The 26,220-nt window shown below is 46.5% G+C and overlaps 1 protein-coding gene across 8 annotated transcripts in view; it reads right to left on the bottom strand.

The window, feature by feature from the left end:
• The window catches only part of birc6 (baculoviral IAP repeat containing 6), an 85,732-nt gene that overhangs the window by 21,039 nt on the left and 38,473 nt on the right, over positions 1–26,220 (bottom strand). For 5 of the 8 annotated variants that reach the window (XM_068728197.1, XM_068728224.1, XM_068728233.1 and 2 more), the window contains exons 57-64: positions 25,578–25,709; positions 24,657–24,818; positions 24,355–24,528; positions 20,331–20,554; positions 19,186–19,519; positions 18,307–18,524; positions 16,891–17,055; positions 16,255–16,426 (exon numbers count right to left, since the gene is read on the bottom strand). In XM_068728197.1, coding sequence (XP_068584298.1) covers positions 16,255–16,426; positions 16,891–17,055; positions 18,307–18,524; positions 19,186–19,519; positions 20,331–20,554; positions 24,355–24,528; positions 24,657–24,818; positions 25,578–25,709 — 1,581 coding nt within the window. The remainder of the gene's footprint in view (positions 1–16,254; positions 16,427–16,890; positions 17,056–18,306; positions 18,525–19,185; positions 19,520–20,330; positions 20,555–24,354; positions 24,529–24,656; positions 24,819–25,577; positions 25,710–26,220) is intronic. The other 3 variants (XM_068728215.1, XM_068728241.1, XM_068728259.1) reach the window with 1 other exon arrangement.

Below are 26,220 nucleotides of genomic sequence, written 5' to 3'. Positions count from 1 at the left end.
CAGAGTCTTAGTGTCCTGTGTCTTACATACACACACACTTATGAAGGACTAGTCATGGGCCAAATGTCTACAGGTTGAGTGCTAACCAATGAAAATTAATTTCTCCGCTTCTTTGTCATGTTTTTACTTGTGCAACCCTGTGTTGCATTGATACCATAAACGATCCTTGAATCCTAACGTTAAACGTCAACACAGCGGACCTGAGCTTCAACCCAGTCGCTGGATCCCTTGGTTTGGATTCTTTCGTGGATCTCGACAGACTTAAGGCTTACAGAGCCTCGGGTCCAGCTCCAGGGTTCCTCTACCCCGAGCCTGACGTCAGAAGACAACGAGCACTTATGAAGGCGGTCACATCGCACATCCAGCAGAAGATTGCTTTTGTTAACAACTCGGTTAACGAGCCAGGTGACATTTATCTTCAACGTCGAGCCCGCGTCATGTTTATACATCAGTCAACACAGCGACATCGATAATGTGTGACCTGCAGCAAATTACAGCTGCAGTGAAGAAACAAACAGCCACCTCACTCATGTTCAGACTATAATAAGAAGAACAACAACCATGTCCTGGACAGACACATTACTGAGACAAAGTAATTAATACAGACATTAACAAAACTAACTAATCACTCCAGCCGTTCAAAAACAGCACAAACATCCAGTCAAAATGAGACGAACACTTTGTCAAAGGTTGTCACAGACTCTGATGGGCTCATGTTGAAGGTTGGTATTCAGCAGCAAACACAAGGGTCTGTTGAGACGGTGAACTGAGCATCAACAGGCCGACCATGCGAGCCGGATCATTTCATGAGAGGGGCTGTCAGCTGTCGGCCGTCCGTGTGCTTTTCTTGAAGTGCCTCTAAATAAAACAGCTCTTGTTTGTGGCTCCCAGACTGTTTTACATTTATATTGGAATTCCCAGCTCCCCACTGTCCTTATCCCAGCATCTGTAACAACACTGACCTCAGAGGTCTTTAGTCTGCTCTCACATCCTTTAACCGGTGTCTCTGGACGGCACCCGGCATGGAACCCCACTCCCTTCTAACGACTCTCAGTATCTGCGTGCGACTCATCAGAATTCCTCCTCCTGCTTTGTGTCAATGTCACACTGTTGTTCCGCATCGCTAAATGCCAAGCAGACTACAGGAATACAAAGGAAGGGCACCACACCAGAAAACACTGAGACACAGGCCCTTTTCAACAAACGGGTCATAAACTAAGCTTGATGTAAGACGCTGAGAGCGCCAGGGACAACATTCAGAGCCTCCATTCTCCCTTCTTCATACTTAGACAGTGTAAAAACCAGAGTATGCAGCATAAACAGTCTTGATTTGCACTATTGAATGATGACACATCTATTAAGGGTGAGATCAATTTGATGGTTTAGTGTGAACTAAGGATGAACAATACGTTGTAACTCAAACAGTCAAAGTACATTTCCTGATTAAAAAAAAAGTCTGTGTTGCAGTGAGATTTAAAACGAACGCTCCCCTGTTCAACAAGTAATGTACCAAAGTGTTTTCTACTCTTATTTCCAGCCTGAGAAAAGCTTCCGAGGTAAGAAATCCCAAAACTACGGGACAGGCTTCCATGAATTCATGTCACTGTCTTTGTGATACAAATGATCGGCTATGGTTTACAGCTGCACAGGCTGTGAACACAACTGGATTTCAAAGACTCATGACCCCGTGGTCTTGTTGCTCTCTGGTCGTTGGTTGATCCCAGTGTTAACATATAAAACAAAGTGAACGTTTGAATTTCACTCACCAGAAAAGTGGAGCACATGACGGCTCCAGTCAAACATCTTTTGATTCGTCTCATGAAATCATACAAAGTAACGGTACAACTCCAGTGAAATGCAATCCCGTCAGCTCCTTCGGTCCTTCATTAACGTGAACGGTGTTAACGGTATTAACCGGAGAACTGATGCTGGCAGCACACACCTCATCAGGTGTCAGCCCATCATTACAACACCGGCCAGCAGAATGCCCGGGTCTGACCGCACAGCACGCCTTCTTGATCCCATATCGGCATGAAAAATGATTCAAAAAGGCACCAACACCACAAATACAGCCGTAAAGTTCACTTCAGTGGTTCGAATCAGTCACTGAAAGAGGCCACTCCCTTAATTATGCATAACTTTATATAACGGGTGAGTTGTATAAACCCCCCGTAAAGTTGTCACAAACGGAGAGAGTAGCTATAGAGACCAAACCCGCTCTTTGAACCAGGCTGTCAACAAGTCTATTTCTACCATGGGGGTCTATGGGGGTCTACGGGGGTCTATGGGGATTGACCCTTTGGAGCCAGCTTCAAGTGGTCATTTCATGAACTGCAGTTTTTGGCTTCCTTTTTCAGGCTTACGGTTGCCGTTTGTCCCGCCCTGTAAATGTATATATATATATTCACATTTCCATGCACTTCAAGAAACTCCACCAGCCATTGGAAGCATGAACTGTGACACCGTGCAGAGAATGAGAAACATCAGAGCCTCTGAGCCACCGGGCGAGCAGCTTAAAGAGGCTGGACATCCATCACGGCGGTGACCATCCTGGTAGTGCTGACCTGCAGTCATCACACAGCTACGAACAGCAAGCCTCAGTCTCTGTGATTTAGGGCCTTGTGGGGGCCATAGAGATGGGTGCTACGAGCAGCCATGTTGGATGCTCAGGCTGATTAATAGTTAATGGGGGAGCGCTCCCGTTCTGCGATGAGTTAGCGTGGCATATGTAAGGGCTGCTTGGAATAAAGGCGCCACTGTTGGATCTTAATGTCTCCCCGTTCGCCCCTGTAGCCTCACCTAGTGTCGAATCAATCGCCTCACCGAAAGTGAGCGTCAGAAAGTTGCATTTGAAATCAGGTCGTGAATCATCCAGAAATACACGCGTATAACCACTCATATGCAGATCTATACTCAAGGCAACGCACCGAGAAGTACCGACGGCTCAAAGTAACACATCGACACAACGTCAGCCCCCAGGTGGCTCCAACTACTACTCTAGTGAGGTCAAAAGAGCTCGTTGGAACGAAATACTGCGAGTGCATGATGTAGCATGATGTAGCACATCTTAAATTACAGTACCAATACCATCAGTACCTCAAAGTCCTGTCCACTGGAGAAAACCAGTTTAACACTGCAGAAGTGTTAACATATATTCATCAACATATATTCATCACCGCGGACACGTCCCGCCCTGGTCGTACATCAGTTACCATGGTGTGTTTGAGAGGTAAACGTCTCGGTGGAGACGGTATCTTTGCTGTTTATGCAGAATGGACCGGGCCTCGTCTGACTCGGTGACCTGAGCTTCTGCCCGTCCAGTTAGCCGTCGGTGCTGCTGGGAGTCATGTGCAGAACGCGACACGTTCATCTAGTAAATAACCATGCACCGAGATTTTATCGAGAAAAAAAACTCAGTGTTGCAAGCCTTCCTCAGGCTACAAATATTTAAAAAAATCAATAGATTTAATCAATAGAGGACACAAATGGTAATAACATGAGAGATATAGTCGTCATTATATACAGACAAACACCAGCATACGCAGTGGGAGTCGGTTTACAGATGTGAACTAGGCACCGTTCTGGATGGTAGAATCAGCTACAAACATCCAGGGTTAAAGGTCGGTCAAGGAGGTCAGGCTGCCGGCCTGTCGCTTCCTCTGGGCCTACGGGGGACACCCGAGTGTTTGAGATCGGTCCGCCCCTCTGAGTCGATGCTACTGGAACTGTCAAAAAGAAGGGCACCGGTGGTGTCGTACTACATGCAGTAACCACAGAGAGGGACAACGTAAACCATGGACTGAGGTTCCTAACCCGCTGAGCCCTTCATGTTCTGTAGCCAGTGGAGCGCTCGCATGATCACATCCTGGGATTAGCACGCTAACGTTAGCGCGTTAACACGCTTTTATTTCATGACGTAGATTAGTCCCAAACGGTCGACTCCATGTCAGAAATGGTCTCAAAGATAAGGGTCGATTTAAAACGGTAACGGCAACTTGAGCCATTTCCAACCACAGAACACCAATGTATATACATTTTAAAAGAAATGTCAATATTAACACGGTGAGTTAAAATAATAAAGGATTACGTGCTGCATATTTTATGACACCCCAAACCAACACATTTATATTTGACAGTTAAAAAATGATAATAAAACAGTATATCTGCTCTTATTTGTGTTTATCAAACCTTTTCTGTTATTTCTGAAATGCAATAACATTTAATGCAATAACAGTTAATATTCAGCAAACATATCCACCATTAACAATACATCTGTGATAAGACGTGTCCATGAGTCAGTCAGGCTGTAGTTTAATATAGCAGCTTCTACCTTTGAGTTTTCATAGCCCAGCAAAGGGTGACATCAGAGGACAAATACATTGAAAGAAATATTCACTATTTAATGTGGAACTTTTAATAAACAACATTAAAGGTTGTTTTAGACTAACCCATTAGTTACCTTTGCCATCGGACATGATATGAAGATGAACCTATTAGAATAATGTGTAGAAAGTCATATTTTCTGCATATGAAACATTTGAATCATCACAGCACAGATTAATAAAAGACGTTGTGTTGTGGCATCAATGCATAGATGTCTTGGTGACTCACGAGACAACAACCCTGAGGGTTTTTAATCCAGTGTGTGTCTGTCTCTCGTTACTGCATGTAGTTTATATCCCATCATCTCTGCTAACCTGCAGGACGACCGCATCTCATCATGGTCGTCCAACATGGAAAGAGCACAGATAACCAACCACAGAAAAACACACCACGCTGCCATCATGTGACAAAACAGAGAAATTCTAATTAACACCGAAACCCTGTCATCCAGTCACAGCTCCAGTCCTACTCCTCCTCCAATTTAATGCTCATCCTGCCTCGCTTTCCTGGGAAGACGCAAAGACTCCTGTAATTACAGCAGACAGACTGACATTTGGTATTTTGGGACACGGACACACACACACACACACACACACACACACACACACACACACACACACACACACACACACACACACACACACACACACACACACACACACACACACACACACACACACACACTTGTGAGGAGAGGTACTGATGGAAATGTGTTCATAAAGCATGTCGGCGTTTCCTCACACAGGCTGCAATCGTTCAAGGAAGCTAAAGAAACCCATGCATTTAGAAAGATGTTACTGACATATGAGGCCACAGAGATGTGTTAGAGTCATGTCAACGCTGCATGTGTGAGCGTAGAACTAGAGTATATATATAACTAGACTGTACAAGTCGAGTCTCCTTTCACCACACAAGAGATTAAAGCTTCTAGAATTCAGATGTTTAACAGTAACAAGGAATCAGGTGAATAAATGACTAAATTGTTAGCTTGGTTTTCTGCTACTCAGTGGCTAACATATAATTACAAAAATGATTAATACAGAGTCTATATCCATCATCAAACACACACTAGAGCCATTTGCTGTGACCACTCTAGCAGTTTGTTATCGTCTGGGTAATAACACATCCAGCCCAGCGCTGCTATAACAAACCCACCGAGACGACAGGGCGGGACATCGTTGGTCTGCATAAACCCACGTGCTCACTTGTTTACAGCAGCGGTCAATGAAATAAGATACAGAAAACATTCAGCGGGTTACCACAGAGTCTCAGCTCCTGGTGTGTGTGTGTGTGTGTGTGTGTGTGTGTGTGTGTGGGGGTCTTTCTGACCCCTCTAGGGCAGCGGAACAGAGGAGAGCGGAGCTGTGACATGTCTCCGCCAACACACGGTCTGCCTCAGTGGACGCTGCAGATAATGTGCATCAAAGTTAGACTATGTGGAACAACCAGGAAAGAGTGGCCTGGAGCTCAGAGTCATTTCAGCGGAGGGAGGAACGGTGCATTTACTGCGTTTTTGTGCACAAAGAAGCCCTCTATAAACCAAGCTACTCAAGTAATTTAGCTTTGAGTTGACATAATCTGTGAGGACGTCTCAACTGGGTTAGAACAAGCAGGACCAGAGAAAAACAGAAAAACGTGGCTCACTTCTACTAGAAACCAGTTACTGTGACTCCTGTCATCTTGAAGGCACCGTCTCTTCTCTTGTTCAGATAAGAAACATTTCCATTTCATCCGCCAAAACAGACCATTTCAAAAGCTTTAGACAAAACAAAGAATTCTGATCTATTTTGAGAGGCTGTCCACGCTAAGGCGTCGCTGAGCTTTATTGACTAATAATAATAATAATAATAATAATAATAATAATCAGCCGCTAGAAGCTTGAGAGCGCTTTGTTCTTTGTTCTTTCTCACGGTGAAAACAAAGATTCAGCTTCAATCTTCCCTCAGATACCATAAAAAAAGGGAAAGTAATCAAGTGCATCAAATCATTTGTCACTGCGTCATTGAGATATGTAAATATGACTCATAGGAGGGTATCTGATATCCAGTATTGGAATCAAAGATCATGCCAACACATACTGGTATCAGCTAGAGGTTGTGCAACACGCCTCTGATCTATTCATACTACCTGTGATCTCAGCAGCAAACAAACATCATTTGTAGAAGTGAACTCGCGTTTAAAGCAGCTTTGTAGCGTCATGTGCCACCCGACGTCAGACCAAAGCTTCCAAATCACGGTTTATGATGTGATATGATATGATGTGAGGCGCAGCAGAGCTGGAATAAGACCCGGTGGTTGCTGCTCACAGAGCATCACAGTTCACCACACTCAGCCCGGGCTCCACGGTAACCATGAACCTGGCCTAAATATTAGCAACTAATCCTCCAAATATATATAAAAAACTAAAACAATTCATTTGACATTTTCTTAAGAAACATTAGTTTCATTGCATAACAGAATCTTAAGTAAGGTAATCATAAATCATATGGGTCCCCTGAATAAATAAAAACTAATATCATCATCAATAAGGAAAATTCACCGCGATTAAATCCTGTATCGTCTCGTCCCTGTTTTGTAACTGTGGCATATTTCACAATCGTCGATTCCACTGTTTCACAGAGTGAGTTTGACATTTTCTTCATGGCAGGACTTTTTTTTGGTGCTTGAGACACAAAGAAAATAAAGCCTGAACAGATGGTTTCAGTCCGATTCAGTTGAACTCTTGAAGGCCTGTTTAAATCATTATGAATTTTGATTTCTGTCTATTAAGCTCCGTCAAATCAAACAATGTTTGTGATGACGAATGAATCTTAAAGTAACCTTAAGGGAATGCAGATTTCCTCATTTATTATCAGTGTGGAGCTAGGGAAACTAACCATAAGTTACTAAACGTGCTGCTGACCTAGATAGTGATGTCAATGTCACAGAGGAGCAGAGGAGGAGCAGAGGAGGAGCAGAGGGTGCTTTAATTAGGATGTGGGGAAGTTAAACGTAAAGGAGGCGCAGTGACAGACAGCACTTTCAGAAGACACTCTTTGGAGATAAATATCACATCTTCCCACTGCCTCTCTCTTTGTCTTCCACCCAACCTCAACCATCCTTTATTTCCTAGCCACCTATTGTTGTCGCCTCCTCCTCCACTCCTTCTCCTTCTTCTTCTCCTCCTCCTCCTCCACTCCTCCTCCTCCTCCACCACTCCTCCTCTCTCCACAGGTCTGCCAGTATAACAGCAGCCGATGATGGGCTCGACTGAAGTCAGAGCAGAGTGCGGCACAGTGGGGCTGAATTCACCGCCTCTTTGGCTTTGTCTTTCTTTGTTTGTTTTTGAGTGTTGTTTAGGTGGTAATTGTGTGTGTGTGTGTGTGTGTGTGTTTTTGTGTGTGTGTGTGTGTGTGTGTGTGTGTGTGTGCGCTCAACCAGCCCCCACAGCAGGGGGAGAGGAGGAGACAACTGAAAGCGTGAGCAATGTCGTTTCCCCCTCCCTCCTCCCTCTCTCTCTTTCCCTCCCTCCCTCCCTCCCTCTCTCCCACTCATTCTTATGCTCCTTCATCGCCACGGCCATCAGAATCCGTCCTCCCTCTCTCGCAACCATTCCGCTCGGTTATGCAATGCACATTCCTCCCACGGAGACCAACTGGTGCTGGAGACCTACCGTAGCACTGCTGTCACCGGGGCTGGATGCAGATCCATATTGCCATAGCGACTGTCTGGCTCTCCGGCTGCCTTTGCCTCTCCACAGTCTGCTCCACGGGACTCTACAGCTCTCCTTCCTCCTCTGGAATATCACCTGCCAGACTCGACTCCTTCAGGGACGCGCACACTCTTACCTAGCTCAGGGGAGGCCGGCTGTCACCGAGACCCCATCAGCTGAATCTACAGACATAATCGTGCACAGTGTTGGCATGGAGGCTTCCGTGATGGGCGAGAGGCTTTTTTTGAAAAGGCACTAATTGCACTGTTCCCCAGAGAAGTAAGAAGCGAGCGGAAGGGACACCACAGAACAAGGGGGTGTGTGGATTCACGGATAAGCTGGGGAGGGACGTGAAGGAGTTGTGTGGAGGAGTTAAAGCGCAGCAGTGACGGGGAACGAGAGAGAGAGAGAGAGAGAGAGAGAGAGAGAGAGAGAGAGAGAGAGAGAGAGAGAGAGAGAGAGAGAGAGAGAGAGAGAGAGAGAGAGAGAGAGAGAGAGAGAGAGAGAGATGGGAGGAACGGAGGGGAGTTGGGAGGGGGCAAACGGGGAGAAGGTACCTCCTCGCCCCCTCAAAAGAGGCTGCTAGCGCTTTAGCAGCAGCAATGCAAACTTGATGATGAAAAAAAACTGCCAGAAATTGTGAGGAGGAAGTGAATTAAAAGGGAAGCTGGGGGTGGGGGGGTTGTTGAACCTGACAGGTGGCGCTATAGACTGGCGGAGAGGAGAAGTGACACGAGAAGGTTTTCAGTGGAAGCTCTGCTGAGCAGCGTGGCGCCGCTACCTTCCTCTCCTCCCTCCTCTCTCGGTCTGGACTGTGGCTACAGAGCCAGTCTCTCCCGGGGCTTCACATGGAGCATGCCTTTAAAGCCAGGGCTTTACACTGAGGATCCAAACAGCATGCCGGATGACGCTGTCTTACGCCTTAGACGCCCTCGGGTAAGCCACTTGTTCTTCATGCCATTGTTTTGTATTTTTCTGTAATCTTCTAATCTCTTGAATTTCAGCGAATTTAGTGACATCTGTACTGCATGTTGACGTGAGGATGATTGTTCCATTCACAAAGGAGCCCTAGACAACAACGCTCCTGTTTACCTTTGTTCTCTCACACACACACACACACACACACACACACACACACACACACACACACACACACACACACACACACACACACACCTGCTGCGACTCCTCCATGAGGAAGGAGGGGATTCTGCTCAGAATAACTACTTACAAGGACCTGGGGGCTCTTAATGATTAGCAGCATGTAAAAGAGGTGGGCGGGAGTGAGCGGGCTCTAAATGGCAACATTAAATCATGCTTATTTTGACATGAGCTTTACTGGTGGCAATTTAACACTTTCATTTGCAGATAATCCAGGGATGAGGCTGAGCGAGAGCTGGTATCAAGCTTGCTGTTGTCGAGGAGCTCGGCTTCAAGCTGTGGCAGGTCATAAACACTGGTGTTCACAGACTAATCTGCTCTCCGCCCTGAAGGCCTTTGTTGTGTTCCATTAACAATCGCTCTCCCTCTGGTGGGAGGATTTCTTCGCGGGGAAGCCCAGGACTGGTTTTTGTGCAGAAAACCGGTCGATTAGGAGGAGGAGGACAAAAGAAGCAACGCTAAGCCTCGAACGCAGCATGCTAATTCAGACCAAGTTGTGTTGTTGCTTTCTATGCGTGTGTGACAACGTCTGACACGGTCTCCATGATTTCCTCTCATTCCAGATAACGTCCCCTTGCCAGGCTAGTTGAGCATCAGGATCATGGGCACCACAGTCATCACCCTCGAGGACGTGCAGGCACTGGAGGTCAAGGAGGAGCAGGAGGAGTCCATCCTGGCCATGTTAGGCATCATTGGCACGTTCCTTAACCTCTTTGTAATCGTTTTTGTTTACATCTACACCACGCTGTGAAGGGCTGGAGCAAAAGTTACAGTTACATTTCTAAAAACCTGCCACCAGAGAAGACTTCTACAGGAAAGGAGGGAGGTCCGTTCTACAAGCCCAGGACTTCTTCAACTCTCCGGTCATATTTCTTATCCAAGTCGGAAAAGAAAGGTCAATGACAAAGTGACACGTGTTGGGGAAATACGTGTGACATGAACATCTTGCTCAGAGAGAGGAGGAAGCTGGACAGGGCTGAAGATGAAGAAGCCATATTGCCGAGCCACAGCCATGAGCCGGGGAGATAACAGAGGGCTGGGAGACGTGGCAGAAACAGGGCTACGCTGGTACCGGGGCGAGCAGAGCCACAACTGACTGACCCCCCCCCTGTGGCCCGATGGGAAATACAAACTTCCACTTGATCTGTTTTCTTGACTGCTGGACTCACTGGAAAGATGAGCCAAACGAGACGGTCTTGTGGACGACATTGATGCTTCTCCATCTATATTTTTCGTTAACGTTTAAGTTGGTGGGACTATGACTGAAGGGCTTTTAAGCAACATGATTAAAAGCGGGGATAAAACCAAGAACTATGCTGGGAAGCTTGTCTGGAGACCATATCAGTCTTCAGGGCCAGACAGTTACACTGGAGCCTCAGGGCCCCCGTCAACGAGACCAGGGGCCCCTCCCTCTGAGCGAGCTCTGCTGTACCGTCATCTCCTGAACCACCTGCCCTCCATCCATCAACAATAACCATCGACAACTAACACCTTCCATTTGGGAAAATGAGTGCAACAACTTTAACATGTTGAGGATGAATTTCTAGAAATGTTACTGGGTTGAACATCAAAAGGGAGGTTTCATATGTTCTTTCTTTTTTATGCATCTCTGTCCACATTTTGAAGTTGGCGAGTGACTCTTCTGATTTATTTGTTCATGTTGATTTCAGCGTAGTGTCAGCAATCCTTTTCCTGTATCATAATGGCTTTTTATAACTATTTGAATAAAGTCTAGATGTATTGTGCAATAGTGGAAATTTGAACAATAAACATCAGAGCATATCAACGAGGAGAGCCTCGAGCCTCATCTGTGAGAAGGGAAATGGAGAGAACGCGTGTGGATCTTCTCAGCAGTTACTCAACCACATATGCAGGAGTGAGATGTTCTCGTGTGACTGAGATAGAAAGAGGAAGGCTTCTCACAGCCCCACAGGGAATCAAACGCCACCTTTATGGTTACAGCTTCATAATCACATGAAAATAGTTTCCCCTGCTGCCTGATGCGTCGTCCCAACAGAGCCACAGCGGAATGGAAGGAGCTCGCCTGGTCTAAGAACATATGGAATAGGAAGTATGAGCAAAAATCCAATCCGACGCGCGTGTTTGAGAGCATTAGTGAGGAAGAAGCAGCGCACCACGTCTTCTGTAGTTACAATGATGATCACCATCCCACCCCCCATCCAGTTAAAGGGCCTACCGACCCTTTCACCTGGACAAACACCTGTGCGAACACAATCAACATTTCTCGGGTGAGCAGCAATGAAATGCAAATCCACAGGAAGGAGCATCAATGAATGAAGGTGTGTACCAGTTTGTATAGAACTATAGGTCAAGCATTTCTATTGTTACCGGGCAGGAAAACCTCTGAAACAGGAAAACAATCTAACGCCTGTACTGATCACACACACACACACACACACACACACACACACACACACACACACACACACACACACACACACACACACACACACACACACACACACACACACACACACACACACACACACACCCTTCTGTTCCACATGGTGTCTATCGTATCTGGAGTAATGAATCATCACCAACCACCTACAGGCCAGTCATGTTCAGATTACCCTCCAAAAGCATGCGCACGCCCACTCAGCATGACTGATGGACCAGAATAGCCCTTTCCTGAGCGGCGGGGCCTGCTGCCGCTCACGTCGACTGTAAATCCAGCCCGTCTCAGAGGAGTGAAAAGAGGCAGCGAGGTGTAGAACGTAAGGGATGCTAAATATAACATTACAAAAATCCTACACCACGTCTAGGAACCATTTAGCGTCAAACAAAACCTGCACGAAATGAATTCTTCAATTAAGATAAATTAGTCTTGCGGTGACATTCAAAGGTATTACCTCTCACTAATGGCTTCGCTTCTTGTGATGGAGTGCCAGGTGACAGTGGGAAACTGTAATGCATCCCAAAAGGCTTTGCCAAGACACAGATGATTAATGTGGAGCGACGCGCTACGCTGATGGGGCCGAGGAGCTCGGGGGCAGCGGAGGGACTGGAAATAAAAAGGCCTGTGTGCTGGGAGGCAAGGTGAGACTAAGGGGCCAATCACAGGAGTTGGGGGTAGTTAAGAGGAATGAGGCTCCATTAGGAAGAGTCATTTCTCCAGGCGAGGTAGGGAGATTCTGATGTTCTTGTGACGTCGTTGATCTGAAAAGGTCTTTCCTTGCACCTTTACAGACAATATGTAAATCAAATTATGCCGAGTGTCCTCCTACAGCAAGAAGAAACTCCCTCAGTGAAGCTAACAGTGGAGGAAAGAAGAGAGCCGGTGAATTCAGGGCTTCCTGTTCCTCAGGAGCTCCACAGACTTAAAGACCACGACTGAAGAGTGGAATGAAGAGCAATGGGCTGGTCTTTAATGGTCCTACTGCTTTAATGGACACTCGAGATTATGGCTAATAGTGCTTGCTTTAAATATATTGGTAGAGCAATTCCCTTTAAAAGAGGTATACGAGACAATTCATCATTAGCTCATTTGAATTATTAAAGCTGCATTAATAGACTTTGTTGGCCACCAGGGGGCAAAGGAACTCCGTAACAAGTTGATACAAAGACAAACGTGAGCAAAGAGTTCCCTCAGACGTTAGCAATAAGTCCGGTTTCAAAAGTCACATTTGATGAACGTTGATCGAGCATTCGTTCTCTTATAGCTCTGTCGTGGTCTCCAGTATCTAGCTCTTCAGCTGCTGAACGCTCCACAACGTTCACCGGTTAGTCACTAAGCTGATCAGTGTGCCGTTTGGTGCTGGACAGACAGAAAACAGCATGTTACTCTTTCTCTGTCCAGACATGCACACCGCAACAAATGCAGTGGATGGTGTGTGTAATAAACATGAGTCCTTCTATTGGTCTGGCTGAGCCGTAGACGGAGCATACGCTGTATTCTGGTGACCTGAGAGGAGCGGTCGGGTCTCCCAGTGGTTCATGACAGGCTCCTCCTGACATTGATCGACAGCTCAGAGCTCCTGGGCACCTGGCTCTTAATAAAGAGAAGGTGGTCTGAGAGCCCCCGGCTTTCATTCGACCGGATGCACCGGGACTTCAATTAGCTACGTGCTAGTTCTAGCACAGTGTCATGTCATCTATTATTGAGTCGAGTGGGAAATGCGTAGGTTTTAAAGGTAAACGTGTCATCATTAAGGTCATGCTTCATGAGCATGTGGAGAAACGTAATCAAGCAAGGGGCTATAAACTTCAGACTGGACACACACACACACACACACACACACACACACACACACACACACACACACACACCCAAAGTGTGTGTCAGGGGCATTTACCAGATAATGAGGAGCAATTACAACACTCACAATGCTTTTTATCAGCTGTTATTTAATTATGAGAGCAGGGGCGCATTAGCACACACCAGCATGCACACAACAAGAGGCTCCTGCAAAGTGAAACAGCCCAGCAGCACAAAGAGGTGGCACCGGCTCAGCTGGAACCGGCTCTGGGCTGATAAGCCACAGCACACAATGGCGGCGGGAGGGAAGGAGCTCTGATGCTACAATCTTCACGTCTGTAACTGCAGGAAATCAGTTCTATCCAAACTCAACACAACAGGGGGCCGGATCAAACCAAAGCCAACAGTTGTGAACAGACTGCTCTCTGGATAGTGACGGCATTAGGATTTGACCGCTGCATCACTACGACTGTAGCAGGATCACGGTAGAAGTAAAGGGAAGCTCTACGCTCAAGGTTTCTATTTCTGAGGCTTTCTGGAGCAGGAAATGGTCCACTAATGTGTAGAACCCAGACATGAAAGAACTGAGACAATGTGCACGTCACAACATGATGCAACCCAATGTCACAACACCTCAGACTAGCTTCAGTTGATGGTGTCATAAAGTGACTCCTACTTTAAAACATTAAACGTCTCCTATCAATAGGCTTGTTTTAAACAACATTATTTGGTAATAAGAGGTACATTTGACTTTGTAAATAGTATTAATATATATATATATATATATATATATATATATATATATATATATAATATTATGTATTGGTTTATTTGGTTAGGGACTGTGCACATTAATAAAACAGTCCTGTAAATGAGCCAGAGTTCTTCCACTTACTAACTCGTTTGAAAAGCTTTCAACCACATGTCACGGTCTTCGCTGGTGTATGGAGCTTCATCGTTACGTGAATGGAGGAAATCCCACTGACAGTGATAAATGCGTATAAGCTTGAAAAAAGAGATTTGATTTATTCGTTCCGTACCGCACACCGTCCTGTGACTGGACTACAGTACTGTCTCGGTTTGTTACTTTGCTCACTCTGTGGCTTGAATGTGAAAGCCCTCATAAAGTGCAGCACAAGAAAAGAGAGAGTTTTAAGTGCCACTGCAGCCAGACTACAAAGGGTCAGCCCAGCACTAATAACCAGCGAGTCCCTGAGGAACCGAGGCCGGATATAAGCAATGGACTGACCTGACCTGACCTGACCGGCGCTAAAGCCTGCTGCCGGTACCGAGAGCTCCGCTGGAAGCGCATCGCTCGGCCAGAGGTCTGACGGACCGAGGGACCGAGGGACTACCTGAGCATGTGCACAACAAGAACCACACCCCCAACGCAGCGTTTCACCCACACCGTTACACCAGAACCGTGTCATGTACTGCTCCGAAGACACCGAGCTCTTATCCAAGAGGCCACGCTTTGATCAGTCTGCCCAACACTAATTACAACAAAACTATGACACGAGAAGAAGTAATTAAAGTGGAAGGACTAGTCTCTTCATCCTCGAGTATGAAAATAACATTATGATGGATGGCGTCTCAGACAAGACCGGACTCATTAAACGTGTGCTGCTGGGACTTCACTGGGATTCAACAGCAAGACGTGCACAACCTCAGCTTTGGTCCGAGACGCTGCAGCTCCATCTGCTGTTTCACTGGGCCAAAGCCACCATCTCCATCACACACACACACACACACACACACACACACACACGATTAAAAGCACACAGGAACACACACACACACACACACACGATTAAAAGCACACAGGAACACACACACACACACACACACACACACGATTAAAAGCACACAGGAACACACACACACACACACGATTAAAAGCACACAGGAACACACACACACACACACACACGATTAAAAGCACACAGGAACACACACACACACACACGATTAAAAGCACACAGAAACACACACACACACACACACACACACACACACACACAATTAAAAGCACACAGAAACACACACACACACACACACACACACACACACACACACAATTAAAAGCACACAGAAACACACACACACACACACACACACACACACACACACACACACAATTAAAAGCACACAGAAACACACACACACACACACACACACACACACACACACACACACACACAATTAAAAGCACACAGAAACACACACACACACACACACACACACACAGCTTCCCGTATCATTCAGAACTAGATGGAGGCTTCACTGCAGTAAGTCCAGCCTGCAGGTATCACTGAGATCACAGTCATGCAAATCCACCATCTCAGCATCAAAGGGCACCAGCTTTTCAACACAACACAACCCAAATTATAGCCTTGACAGAACCCCATGTAACACTGTAGAACCATTAGCAATGGAAAACCCCTCGTAAGCACACAAAGCTTCATGTTATCACAACACACACAGAGAGCAGTCAAACTACCAAACGCACTCATTTCCACGTCAGCGATGACGACGTCACGGAGGTCACACTGATTCCACCGCTATCCCTTAAGACGCTTGAAAACTGAATTCTAATATTTCTAAATAATAGAGTCAATAATAGAGTGGACACAACCAAGTTTACCGCATTGTGTTTCTGTCCGTTAAATGACAGCTTAATTACAAAATAGAATTTCCATAATATTTTCAAACTGCCAAACGTAATCATAAGTAGCGATGTAAAATCCCGATGTCCCAATGCCGTCCCTTGGACCTTTATTGGTAAAGAGGAGGAGCCTACCTGAGTCATTGCGTAGGTAGGAGGACATGGCAGGGATGAGGCAGGACTGGCTCAACAGCTCCAGCAGCACTGCTGGCAGCGCCGAGCTGTTGTGGGCTCTGCTTTCGGCCGAAGAGCCATCGGCACCGTGGCAGCTGCTGGAGCTCGCTGGGTTGATGTAACTTGCCAAGACCTGGTGAAGAAAACAATACGGACACACTGTGAGACGGACGAGGAATAAAAGCCGTACCACCTTGCTCAAACTGACACATGTGAGAACATACTTTCTGTGACCTGCTCTGGAGCAGGACCAAACCGAGTGCGTCTGACCAGGATATGTCAACCTGGCACACAAACCAAGCCCTGTCCAAGAACAGCTGACCTTTACCTTCACCAGGACGCTTTAGGTACTTCTATTCACGCGACATATAGCATCACATCGTCACTGTTCCTTTGCTCAGAGCTCATGTTAAGACATGCAGCAGGTACACAAACTCTGAAGTAACCATGCAAGAGAGAGAGACAGCTGCTGAGCAACATGAACAGGAAATATAGAAACAAAATCACCACTATCATCATAGAAACATTTTAAATGTACACTTATTTCCACCATATTTCTAAAATGAAATATGACGCGGGATTGATGGGTAGATTTACCTGCAGTAGACAAGTGACGTGTTCCTCTTCTAGCCGTTGTTTGGTGAGGGCCTGCTCCACGTCCCAGCCTGAGGCTGTGGATCCGGTACCAAACCCAGTTCCTTTAGCCCAGTACAGCTGCTGCTCCTCACTGGTCCCCACACCGTGACAACTGGATATCTGCGGCTGTCGACACAGACACACATGTGATGGTTCGGGTTGGGGGAGTTTGAGCACTTTATCTCTGAATGCTTTTCAGAATCCTTCTATGTTTGTGAGGATGGTTGACAGTGTATTAAAAATGATCAGTACAATTCTGCTCTGCACACAGGCAACTATTGGAGAGGAAATGGTATTCTTCTTGAGTGACATTCATTAGCAAATTGAGCCTAAAAATATCCACATTGTCCTCCAAAATAAAGGTGAAACTACTCATTCATGGGACTGTCTTTGATGGTCATGTGGAGTAAAGGCCTGGATTGAAGTAGTGAGTAATCAATGGGAGCCAACATGGATGACAACCAGCAATGACCTTTAGGTGAAGAGTTGATGTTCGATGGGACGGCCATGCCTTTGTATTTAAAACGGTGGGGGTCTATGTCTGACTCCCACTGCAGCACATGGCTCAAGGACACAGTGACAAGTCCTCGGCTCACATTCAAGTCATCGGCCCCGTGATCCGTCCTCAGCTTTGTCAACTTTATAAATCCTCAGACAGACTGGATCCCCGCAGCACAACAAACGAGGCAGGTCTAGTCCAGAACCTACACGCCTACTTCTTCTGCAGGATCCAGATTAAGCAACCAAGCCAGAGGAGGTACCTTCCAAACAGTTTGCTCCTGAATATCCTCAGACCTCTCACTTTATTGATATGCACCGATGCTGTACAGTTATCACGGTCCAGTAAAATAACATGCGTTATGTCCGTCACTCAGTCAGGTTAATAGCAGGTCAAGCTTTTCCTGTTGCTTCTTTAGTACCTGAAGTAAAACCCTTTGGGCTGGATTAGAATGAGACGCTTTGCCTGTTGAGGCCCAGCAGAGGCTCAGTGGAAACCTTCTCGTCAGTTTAATGGGCAGGACAGGAAGGGGATGTTGAGAGCTGGTCTCATTGTCATGAGTACCCCTGCTTCTCACACTGAAGGTGTCAATAAAGCAATGTACACGTCTCCCACTGGCATATTTCTCTCCAAAAGCTCCATTTGGCTTTTTTTCTTCATCGTCTGCTCTGAACAAAAGAGCTTTTTGTAAGAAGCTCGCTGAGCGATATGCAGAAGAGGCCTTGAGTTAAGGACCAAATCAAACTCTGGGAATATTTCTGAGGTCAGTCTGGCAAATCTTCACTTCAAAGAAAGCTAAAGGTTAAAGACCTTCATGAATATCATCAGCGTGTGTGTGTGTGTGTGTGTGTGTGTGTGTGTGTGTGTGTGTGTCATACCTCAGACACACTGGAGCTGGCGTTGGGGTTGCGGGGGGCGTGATGGCTGAGGGCCGACAGACAGGCCAGGATCAGGTGGATGGCCCCGATCTCCAGGGCCATGCGGCGGAGCAGAACGCCGTCGTCGGTGGTCAGAGGAGTGCTGCTGAACAACGCTCGCAGCACGTGGAAAGGCAGCGTGGGCAACACGTTGGCCGAAGGAGACTGCAGGATATGACCTGAGGGGACAATACAGGCGAATCAGGAGACTGAGCTTTTGGTTCTGGATTTACTGTGATTCTGTGATGTGATGCTATTTGTAATAGGTAAATGGACTTGTATACTGCCTTTCTAGTCTCTGGACCGCTCAAAGCGCTTTAACACTACATGTCGTTCACACCCATTCATTCACTGATGGCAGGGGAGCAATTTGGGGTTAATTGCCCAAAGACACGTCGACTAGAGGAGCCGGGGATCGAACCACCGATCCTGTGACTGAGAGACGACCCACAGCCCTTTGTAGAGACCCATACCTTCAACAAGTCATTAAGTGTGTGCTTCATTGATAAAACACAGTTTGTTCATTATGTATGCATCAATAAACGTGCTAAGAAATGTTCTGTTTTAACAGTTATTATTCCATATGTGCCTCTCTAGCTGTATCACTAAACAAGATGAAAAAGGCTCTCCGACTAGAAAACAAACTCCGCATCAGTGAGAAATGATCATGTTACATTCATGTGAGACCATCTCATTAATTAGTCCAGACTAGTATGAGCAGCGGGAGCACCGGTTACAAAGACATGATTAGTATTCAAGAGCACAGACACAAGAACTAGTGTGAAACCTCCATCTGATGGAGCACAGACAGCGTGATCTCAGTGAATGTGTCTGACTTACTGCCCTCTCCATCATCTGTGACACCCAGCACCAGGCGCAGCAGACACTGGGCGTGCTTCCTCTCCTTCAGCAGCACCTCCGCATACCCCGGCAGGCGCAGGAACAGGCCGAAAGCCGCCAGAGAGTGGGCAGGGATGGGCGACATGGTCTGCACCGAGGACGAGGACGACGAGGACGACTGAGACTGCTGCTTGTTGATGGGCGGCGGCTCGGCGGCGATGGACTCCGGCGCCTCGTACACCAGCTCGCCCGACTGCTCGATGGTCACCCACTCGAACTGGTCGCTGTCCTTGGGTTTCTCCTGCGTGGCCGAGGGCACCACCGGGGCGCTGACCTGCAAACGACCATCCGGGAGATTGGAGGGTAACTTTGGCAAAGGTGACAGCGAATATGAGACGATGCTGACAGACGATATTAGGAGAGCGGGAACGCTGCAGAGTCATCATGTGTCCGACTGAAGCCTAAAGGAGAGGAGGCTGGATTCTCTTCATACCGAGAACATGACGTCTAACGTAACCGATGATCACAGCCAGTAACGATTCATCCACCAACTACTTTCAGGAGAACTCGTTTGGTCGGAAAATGTCAGAAAATAGTGAAAAAGTAAATCTCAAGTTGAAACATCTCTTGTTCTACTAACGCTCCTAAACCCAAAGACATTCTGTTCCACTATCACAGATGAAATCAGGTATTTCAGAAGCTGCTGAGCTCATTTGAACAGGTCAGCCCAAAGACACGGGAAATGGACCTAGATATGAGGATTGTTTTGTGAAATTGTGTGTTTTAATAACATCCTAAAAACAATCTCACTCAATCTCCTGTACATTTGGAAAATGACTGCTGGAGCTGAACTGTAGATAATGTGTCTCTACAACTTACAGAGCAGCAATGTCATGAAAACATATCAGAGGAGCCAAACAAGCGAAAGAAATAGAAAAGATAAAAGAGACAAGATAAGAATCAATGTTTAAATTGATTCTTGGCTGTGTGTGTTCGTCTTTGACCTGACAGGGTTCAGGGCCTCTGTTTAAAAATGGACTGGTTTGTCTTCTTTGTCTCTGTTGGCTGAAGATTTTAGCTCTACTTGACCCCGTACTTCAATGGAACCTTCGTCATCCATTCACACGTCTGTGTTTGAGTCTCACCTGCTGAATGACATCAGGGTAGAGCATGGGCAGCCTCTCAGCGATCAGCGCCAGGCCACCCATGCCCGCAAAGACCTGCAGCGGGGACTGGATGGGGTTGGTCTCCAGCAGGGACTCGTCGGTGGCGGCGTCCAGACATTCTTCGCCGGCTGTCATGGGTTCGTCCTCGGGACAGCTGTTCAGTATGTCACAGTGGTCCACTGCAAGGAGAGCAAAGGGAGCACCTGTTGTATGTTCACACTCTGTCTGGGATTTGGGAAACTTGTTGTTTTTTTACTGGAGAGCTGTTTTCAGTTCACCTGCAGTATGTAGACCACACAGTATACTGTATCTGTCCCTATCCAACAAACCGGGAATGAAAACTAAAGCTATACTCGGTGATATTTACACAGTAGCCTATTAGAAGATTAAGGGAAACTACAGACGCTCTGTTCTGCAATTATTTAATATGATTTGATCTCGTCTTCTACGACCATGGTGATCTTCTCATGGTCTCCTCTCTGTGCTGCAGGGTGCAGACAGCGCTGATGGAACACTGAGCACAATATGATTTGAGTTGGCGTAAATCTTCTACAAGTGAACCGGTGCTTATGGAACAGTTATGACTCACAAGCACAAATAACACTGCTGGTTTCAATGTTTATCAGAGTGTCTACTGATATGAAGTGACATGTGTGAGAGGCATCATAATACAAACATAATAATCTGTTTTCCATTCTCCACCTCCTCATTTCAGTCGCCGTCCTCCCCGCCTGCTCAAGCAGATACACGTGGGTCAGAGTTTGTGTACAGGTCTGTTTGTACGGGTCACAGCTCTAGCATGAGAAGCAGCGTACGCCTCTTCAGGACCCCTGGTCTATTCTGAATATTATCTTATTTTATTTCTCAAAGAACCAAACAGCGTCCAATCACTACAGACCATCATGGTCGTCACCAGGCTTTAATGTGTGCAGGGTGCCCCACCCTTAGATGAGCTGTGTGCTGAAGATGGAACACCGTCCTAATGTCCTTGTTTACACTGAGAACACGGCACTGAAGACAAAGTCAGACGATCAAAACCAAACAAACGGTGAAAGGCAAAACAGACTAATGCTAACCCACCGGCGTTTTATTGTGTTGGCACAGCCTCGGTGTTTCATGATTACATAAAGCCGCCGTGGATTGACGGGTCATCTTCAAAAGGCCGCTCGTCTCTCACAGAGGAGAGCATCAGGCAGGTGATTCATTGCTGTCCACGTCTCTCTGTCCGTTACTCCCATGAAAGACAGTCTGGTTCGGTTCTGCTGTTTGTATCGACTCCATGGAAGATATCCAGCATGCATGTAGCGCATCCTGCAGTTAGAGTGAACTGCAGAGCTCCGGTCTGTAAGGGCTTGCTGCAGACTACGAGTTCCAGCTATGAGGCCATTCCGGTTTATTCAACGTCGTTTTGAACGTTGAACACGTCCCATGTCCAAATTGTACCAAATTCCACATGGTTCTGCCTCGGGTCCGCAACAATACATCTACCAAGTGTGAAGTACAACAGATGGAGCAGTCCTCGAGGTCTGCTGAGGACACCCCCCCCCCCCCCCCCCCACACACACACACACACACACACACACACACACACACAGTACGTACTGTATGCAGAGACAGACAGACGGACAGAGGTCCAGAGCTTCATAGTTGGACGTCTCACTGTCTTTTTCAGGGGTCACTGTCACTTCTGTTTATCTATCTGCTGTAAAACGTTTTCAGGGAAGGAGAGATGAATCTCAACGGTTATTTGGGAGCATTTCTTGGGGAATGGCAGCGTAGTCAAACAGAGCGTACGCCGGACATGATGCGAGTGCGTGATCGGAGTGCGTTACGGCCGACAGCAGTCTGGGTCCATTTTTCTTCAGAGGCAAAACATCCGACAGTGAATTCACTTAGAAAATGAAACCTGGGATGCAGCGTCTGGATCAGGGACAGACTCCACCGGGCCACTCATTGGGGTTATTTGTTGGTCTGTCTGTGCTGCTGGGTGTCCGATCTCTACAGCTCCTGTAATGAGGCTGTCTGAATTCAGCCGCCACAGAGAGGAAGGACAGAGATATCAATAAAGATAATGACTGACCACTTCAAGTGTCGACGTCTGGGCAGTGGGCACGTTTAACAATGAGGTGGTTTATTCAAGTCCGTTGGGAGGGAAGCAGCAAATCTGCACCAGCTCATTTTGGGAATGTCAAGGCTGAAGAACAATGAGGGGTTGCCAGGCTGCATCCAAAACAACTGTGTGTGCTGCAAAGGACGGCTCTGACGGCTCACCTCTTCTACCGACTCGCTTTGGCAACAGTTTGATTGTTAGATGGTTCATTTATTCACCTGCCAAGTATATTTGGGAGGTGCCTGACCTTCTGACCTTCTGACATGGTTCCGTGAGACCATCTGGCATGTCGGGTTAGAGGTACTCCTCCACAGCTGTAAACACTGCTGGAGTTCCCCTTAATTAAACTGTGCTAGAACAGTAGAGATTGAGTTTTCTGGATAGAAAATGTCCAATGGTTGAATGTTCAGAGGGTAAACGATGTTCACAGTCATGGCTTAAAAACAAGCTGATGATGCGTTACATTTTGTCCTTGTAAGTACAACACATGATGCGGGTTACCCAACCATCAACGGCACAACTCATCCAAACAAATGAGACGACAGTTTTGAAATGGACACTGCGGATCGTGGACGGGTCACGGCCGATGACGAGAGGTATCTGAGCAGTTCTGCAGATTCACCGGCGCTGACATCATCAAAACAAGACCACCGTGTTACAAATGTATCCGACCTCGGGCTGACACTCCAGCACTGCAGAACCAGCTAAATATAACCGGTCCTAGAGTCTCCACATCTATGGACGCAGACTGTTGAACAACCCGTCCTTCAGCCACGGTGTTCATTTGAAAATCTGCCTCACTGGATAAGAGGCACGCCTGGTGCAACGCAATCGTTCTATATGCTACTGTCCATACATGAAATCTACATTCATAGATACAAATCCCATAAATAATGTACAGAGGTAACACCTAAGAATCACAAAACCTTAATTGCCTGAGTGCTGGAAAGGTCAACAGAAAAAAAAAGAAAAAAAAACATTCCACAACTTTTTAGACGTCAAAGCTTTTCTTTCACAACCAGCCCAATAAATAACCAGAACAACAATGTTGAATTTGTAACTTTAAACCATCTCCAGCATGAGGAGCAGGGGGCTGCTGTACAGCACCCAGGGGGGACTTGGGTGTCATGTCTCGCTCATGGACACTTTGACACTTTGTCTGCTCTTCTATTGCAATTTGTTCAGGCTATTAAATGTTTACAGGATTCTTTTTCAACGCTCTCCAAATATCTTCAATTAGATCAGAAATCATTGCTGGTCCTTTCTCCCCATTGTCACCCACTCTTCTGTGCCTTTAGATGTGAGCTGAAGGACCCCTGATCCTCGACCCAGCCATCAGTCATTAATCGTTAATTAACTGGTCATTCGAGCGCTGACATTTTATCAAAGGTGACTCTAATGTATAATTTATCACAACCGATGTAAATTCCTCTAAAAGGGTGCCAATACTTTCAATCTTTCAGTTTTTACACTTTTTCCTTCTATCGCTTCATCAAATGTGATTGTTTTAGTGTCGACAGGGCAAAGCTGTTTCAGGACTGTTATTTCAGGGCATTGTATTGTACATGATGTATTTACAACCCAGGGATACCAATAATGTTGAGGTCTGTACCTTAAGTCAAGCATGGACTTCTATCTGAAGTCTGTTTCTTGGTTCAAACAGACATGTGGACTCATAGAGTCCGCTGATGAAGACTGTCTGATACAGCTGAACGCTCCAGACAAAGCTAGGAAGACGTCAAGTTGGATTTTTTGCAATTTCCAAGAAGGAACTTTTATGCTTAAACCTACATTAATTGCTGATACTACCGATGGAGCGGGAGAGCTGGTGTTGAGTTGTGAACGTTAAGAATCATTGGAATATTATCTGAAACGTCGAGCTCTTTTTGGTACCTTTCTCAGTGCGTAGCCTCTTGAAGGAGTCGGTCTTGGAGAGACCAGGGTCAGAGATGACCTTGGAGCCCAGTTTGACCGTCAGGTTGATGGACTGGTAGCCCTGTGGCAGCTTGCGGTCGTACAGGAGTGTGAGTAGCTGGGCCAGGGTCATCTCAGATGGAAGGGGCTGACCTGGAGCAGAGGACAGGGAAAACGCAAACGTTCACTTGACACACAAAGTCAGGCTGCTCAGTTTGAGTACTTGGCTCAAACACGTTGAGGTGAGCCGCCGTGTCAACCCTGCACTTGAATGGTCGTACCTGGAAGCAGCTTGTGGTACAGGTGGAAGACAGGCACACTGATGGTTTTGGCTGAAGGATCCACACCAGACGACGCAGTCAACTTGTCACTCATCACGCGACCCCTCCTCGACGGAGGTCTGGGAGGGGTCGAAAGAGCCCGCTTGGACTGGGACTTCAAGCCTGATGTCAGACACACAACATGGAAACATCAGGGGGTTAGTCCTGTTCTCGTCGATAGAAAAACAGGTTCATACTTGTTAGTATTACACACAGGGCTAAATGTGTGCCGGATCCTGGTGGACCAGGATTTTGGACCTCCCGTTTGCACAGATCCAGTATCTCTCGTAGTATAAAAACTAAATGATTAACTTAACAGCTAAGCACGTCTGATGAGGAGAAGTAAAGTGAATATTGCTAAATTAGGGGATGAGGTGCATGTGAGCTCTTTGTAAAGAGTTTTATAGATGCTGTATAAATAAAGTTATGATTATTATTATTTTCAATAGACAACATGTCCTGGTTTCTAGCCGGCCTTCACCAGGCTGACTGCCAGCAGACATTTACTGAACCGAAACAGTGTGAAAGTCGCCGGTGTTTGTATGTATTGATCTGGTTTGCCCACCCACCGTAGTGAGGAACGGGAAGCTGCCTGTACCAGATGAGCTCACAGACAGACTGGGAGCCTTAGACAATCAATGTAGATCTGATTAATAAGTCAAAACACATATACAGTGATACCTCTGAATGAGTTAAACAGCTGACGATGCAGATTAGCCTTCTCTTCACTAAACACAACAAAAATAGAATCTGAGAAGATTCTTGTTCATCCCTCCCTCGTCCTTTCTAATCTGATGGGCATGAAGCCGGTGAGATGAGACACAGCAGAGGTTGGCTGCGCTGCCATTGGACAGGAGGCGTGTGTGGAACACAGTCGAGTACCTGAGGCCACAACAACACTGTAGTTGTCCTGGAAGCCACTGTCTGCTTTCATCTTCTCCTTCTCCTCATGATTCTTCTTCTCCTTGTCCTCCTTCTGCTCATTGATCAGCTTGGCTGTGATGCTGGGTGTGTCTGTTTGGATTAACGGAAGACGGCATGAAATCAGACAATATAATACGGTAGAAGAAGTGCCGGTGTGCGTCGATGTCTCTCCTTCACGTACAAAGCCGGCTAGAAGCTAGCAGGTCCTCCCTCAGCCGATGAGCTTAATTAAACAAGGGCACATTGACGTCTGCAATTCATTGTGTTAATAACTACAATTGCAGCTATTTTGGTTTAAAAGCTGCTTCCTGGTCATTGATCTATGGATTAGAATCAGGTTACGGCACAACTCTGGCCCCACTGTCCGTCATGGGGAACAAACGTACTGCTATAGCTCTGTGTTTGAAGAAGTGGATCAGACGAGTGATGGAGGAGGCACAGAAGAAATGAAGCAATGCCTACTGCGTAGCCTTCTCTCTCTATTCATTCGGTTTGAACTCTGGATTTATGCACACGCACGATTATAGTCAGAGAAACTACAATATCTATTGTCATCATTAGATATATCCACGTTGTGACTGCTCCCCGCTGATGACGCTTC

Source organism: Cebidichthys violaceus, unplaced genomic scaffold (assembly GCF_023349555.1).
Source record: "Cebidichthys violaceus isolate CVI_PGR_0920_01 unplaced genomic scaffold, fCebVio1.0.p SCAF_10, whole genome shotgun sequence".
Taxonomy (NCBI): Eukaryota; Metazoa; Chordata; class Actinopteri; order Perciformes; family Stichaeidae; genus Cebidichthys; species Cebidichthys violaceus.
This window is presented reverse-complemented; position numbering and strand designations above follow the sequence as displayed.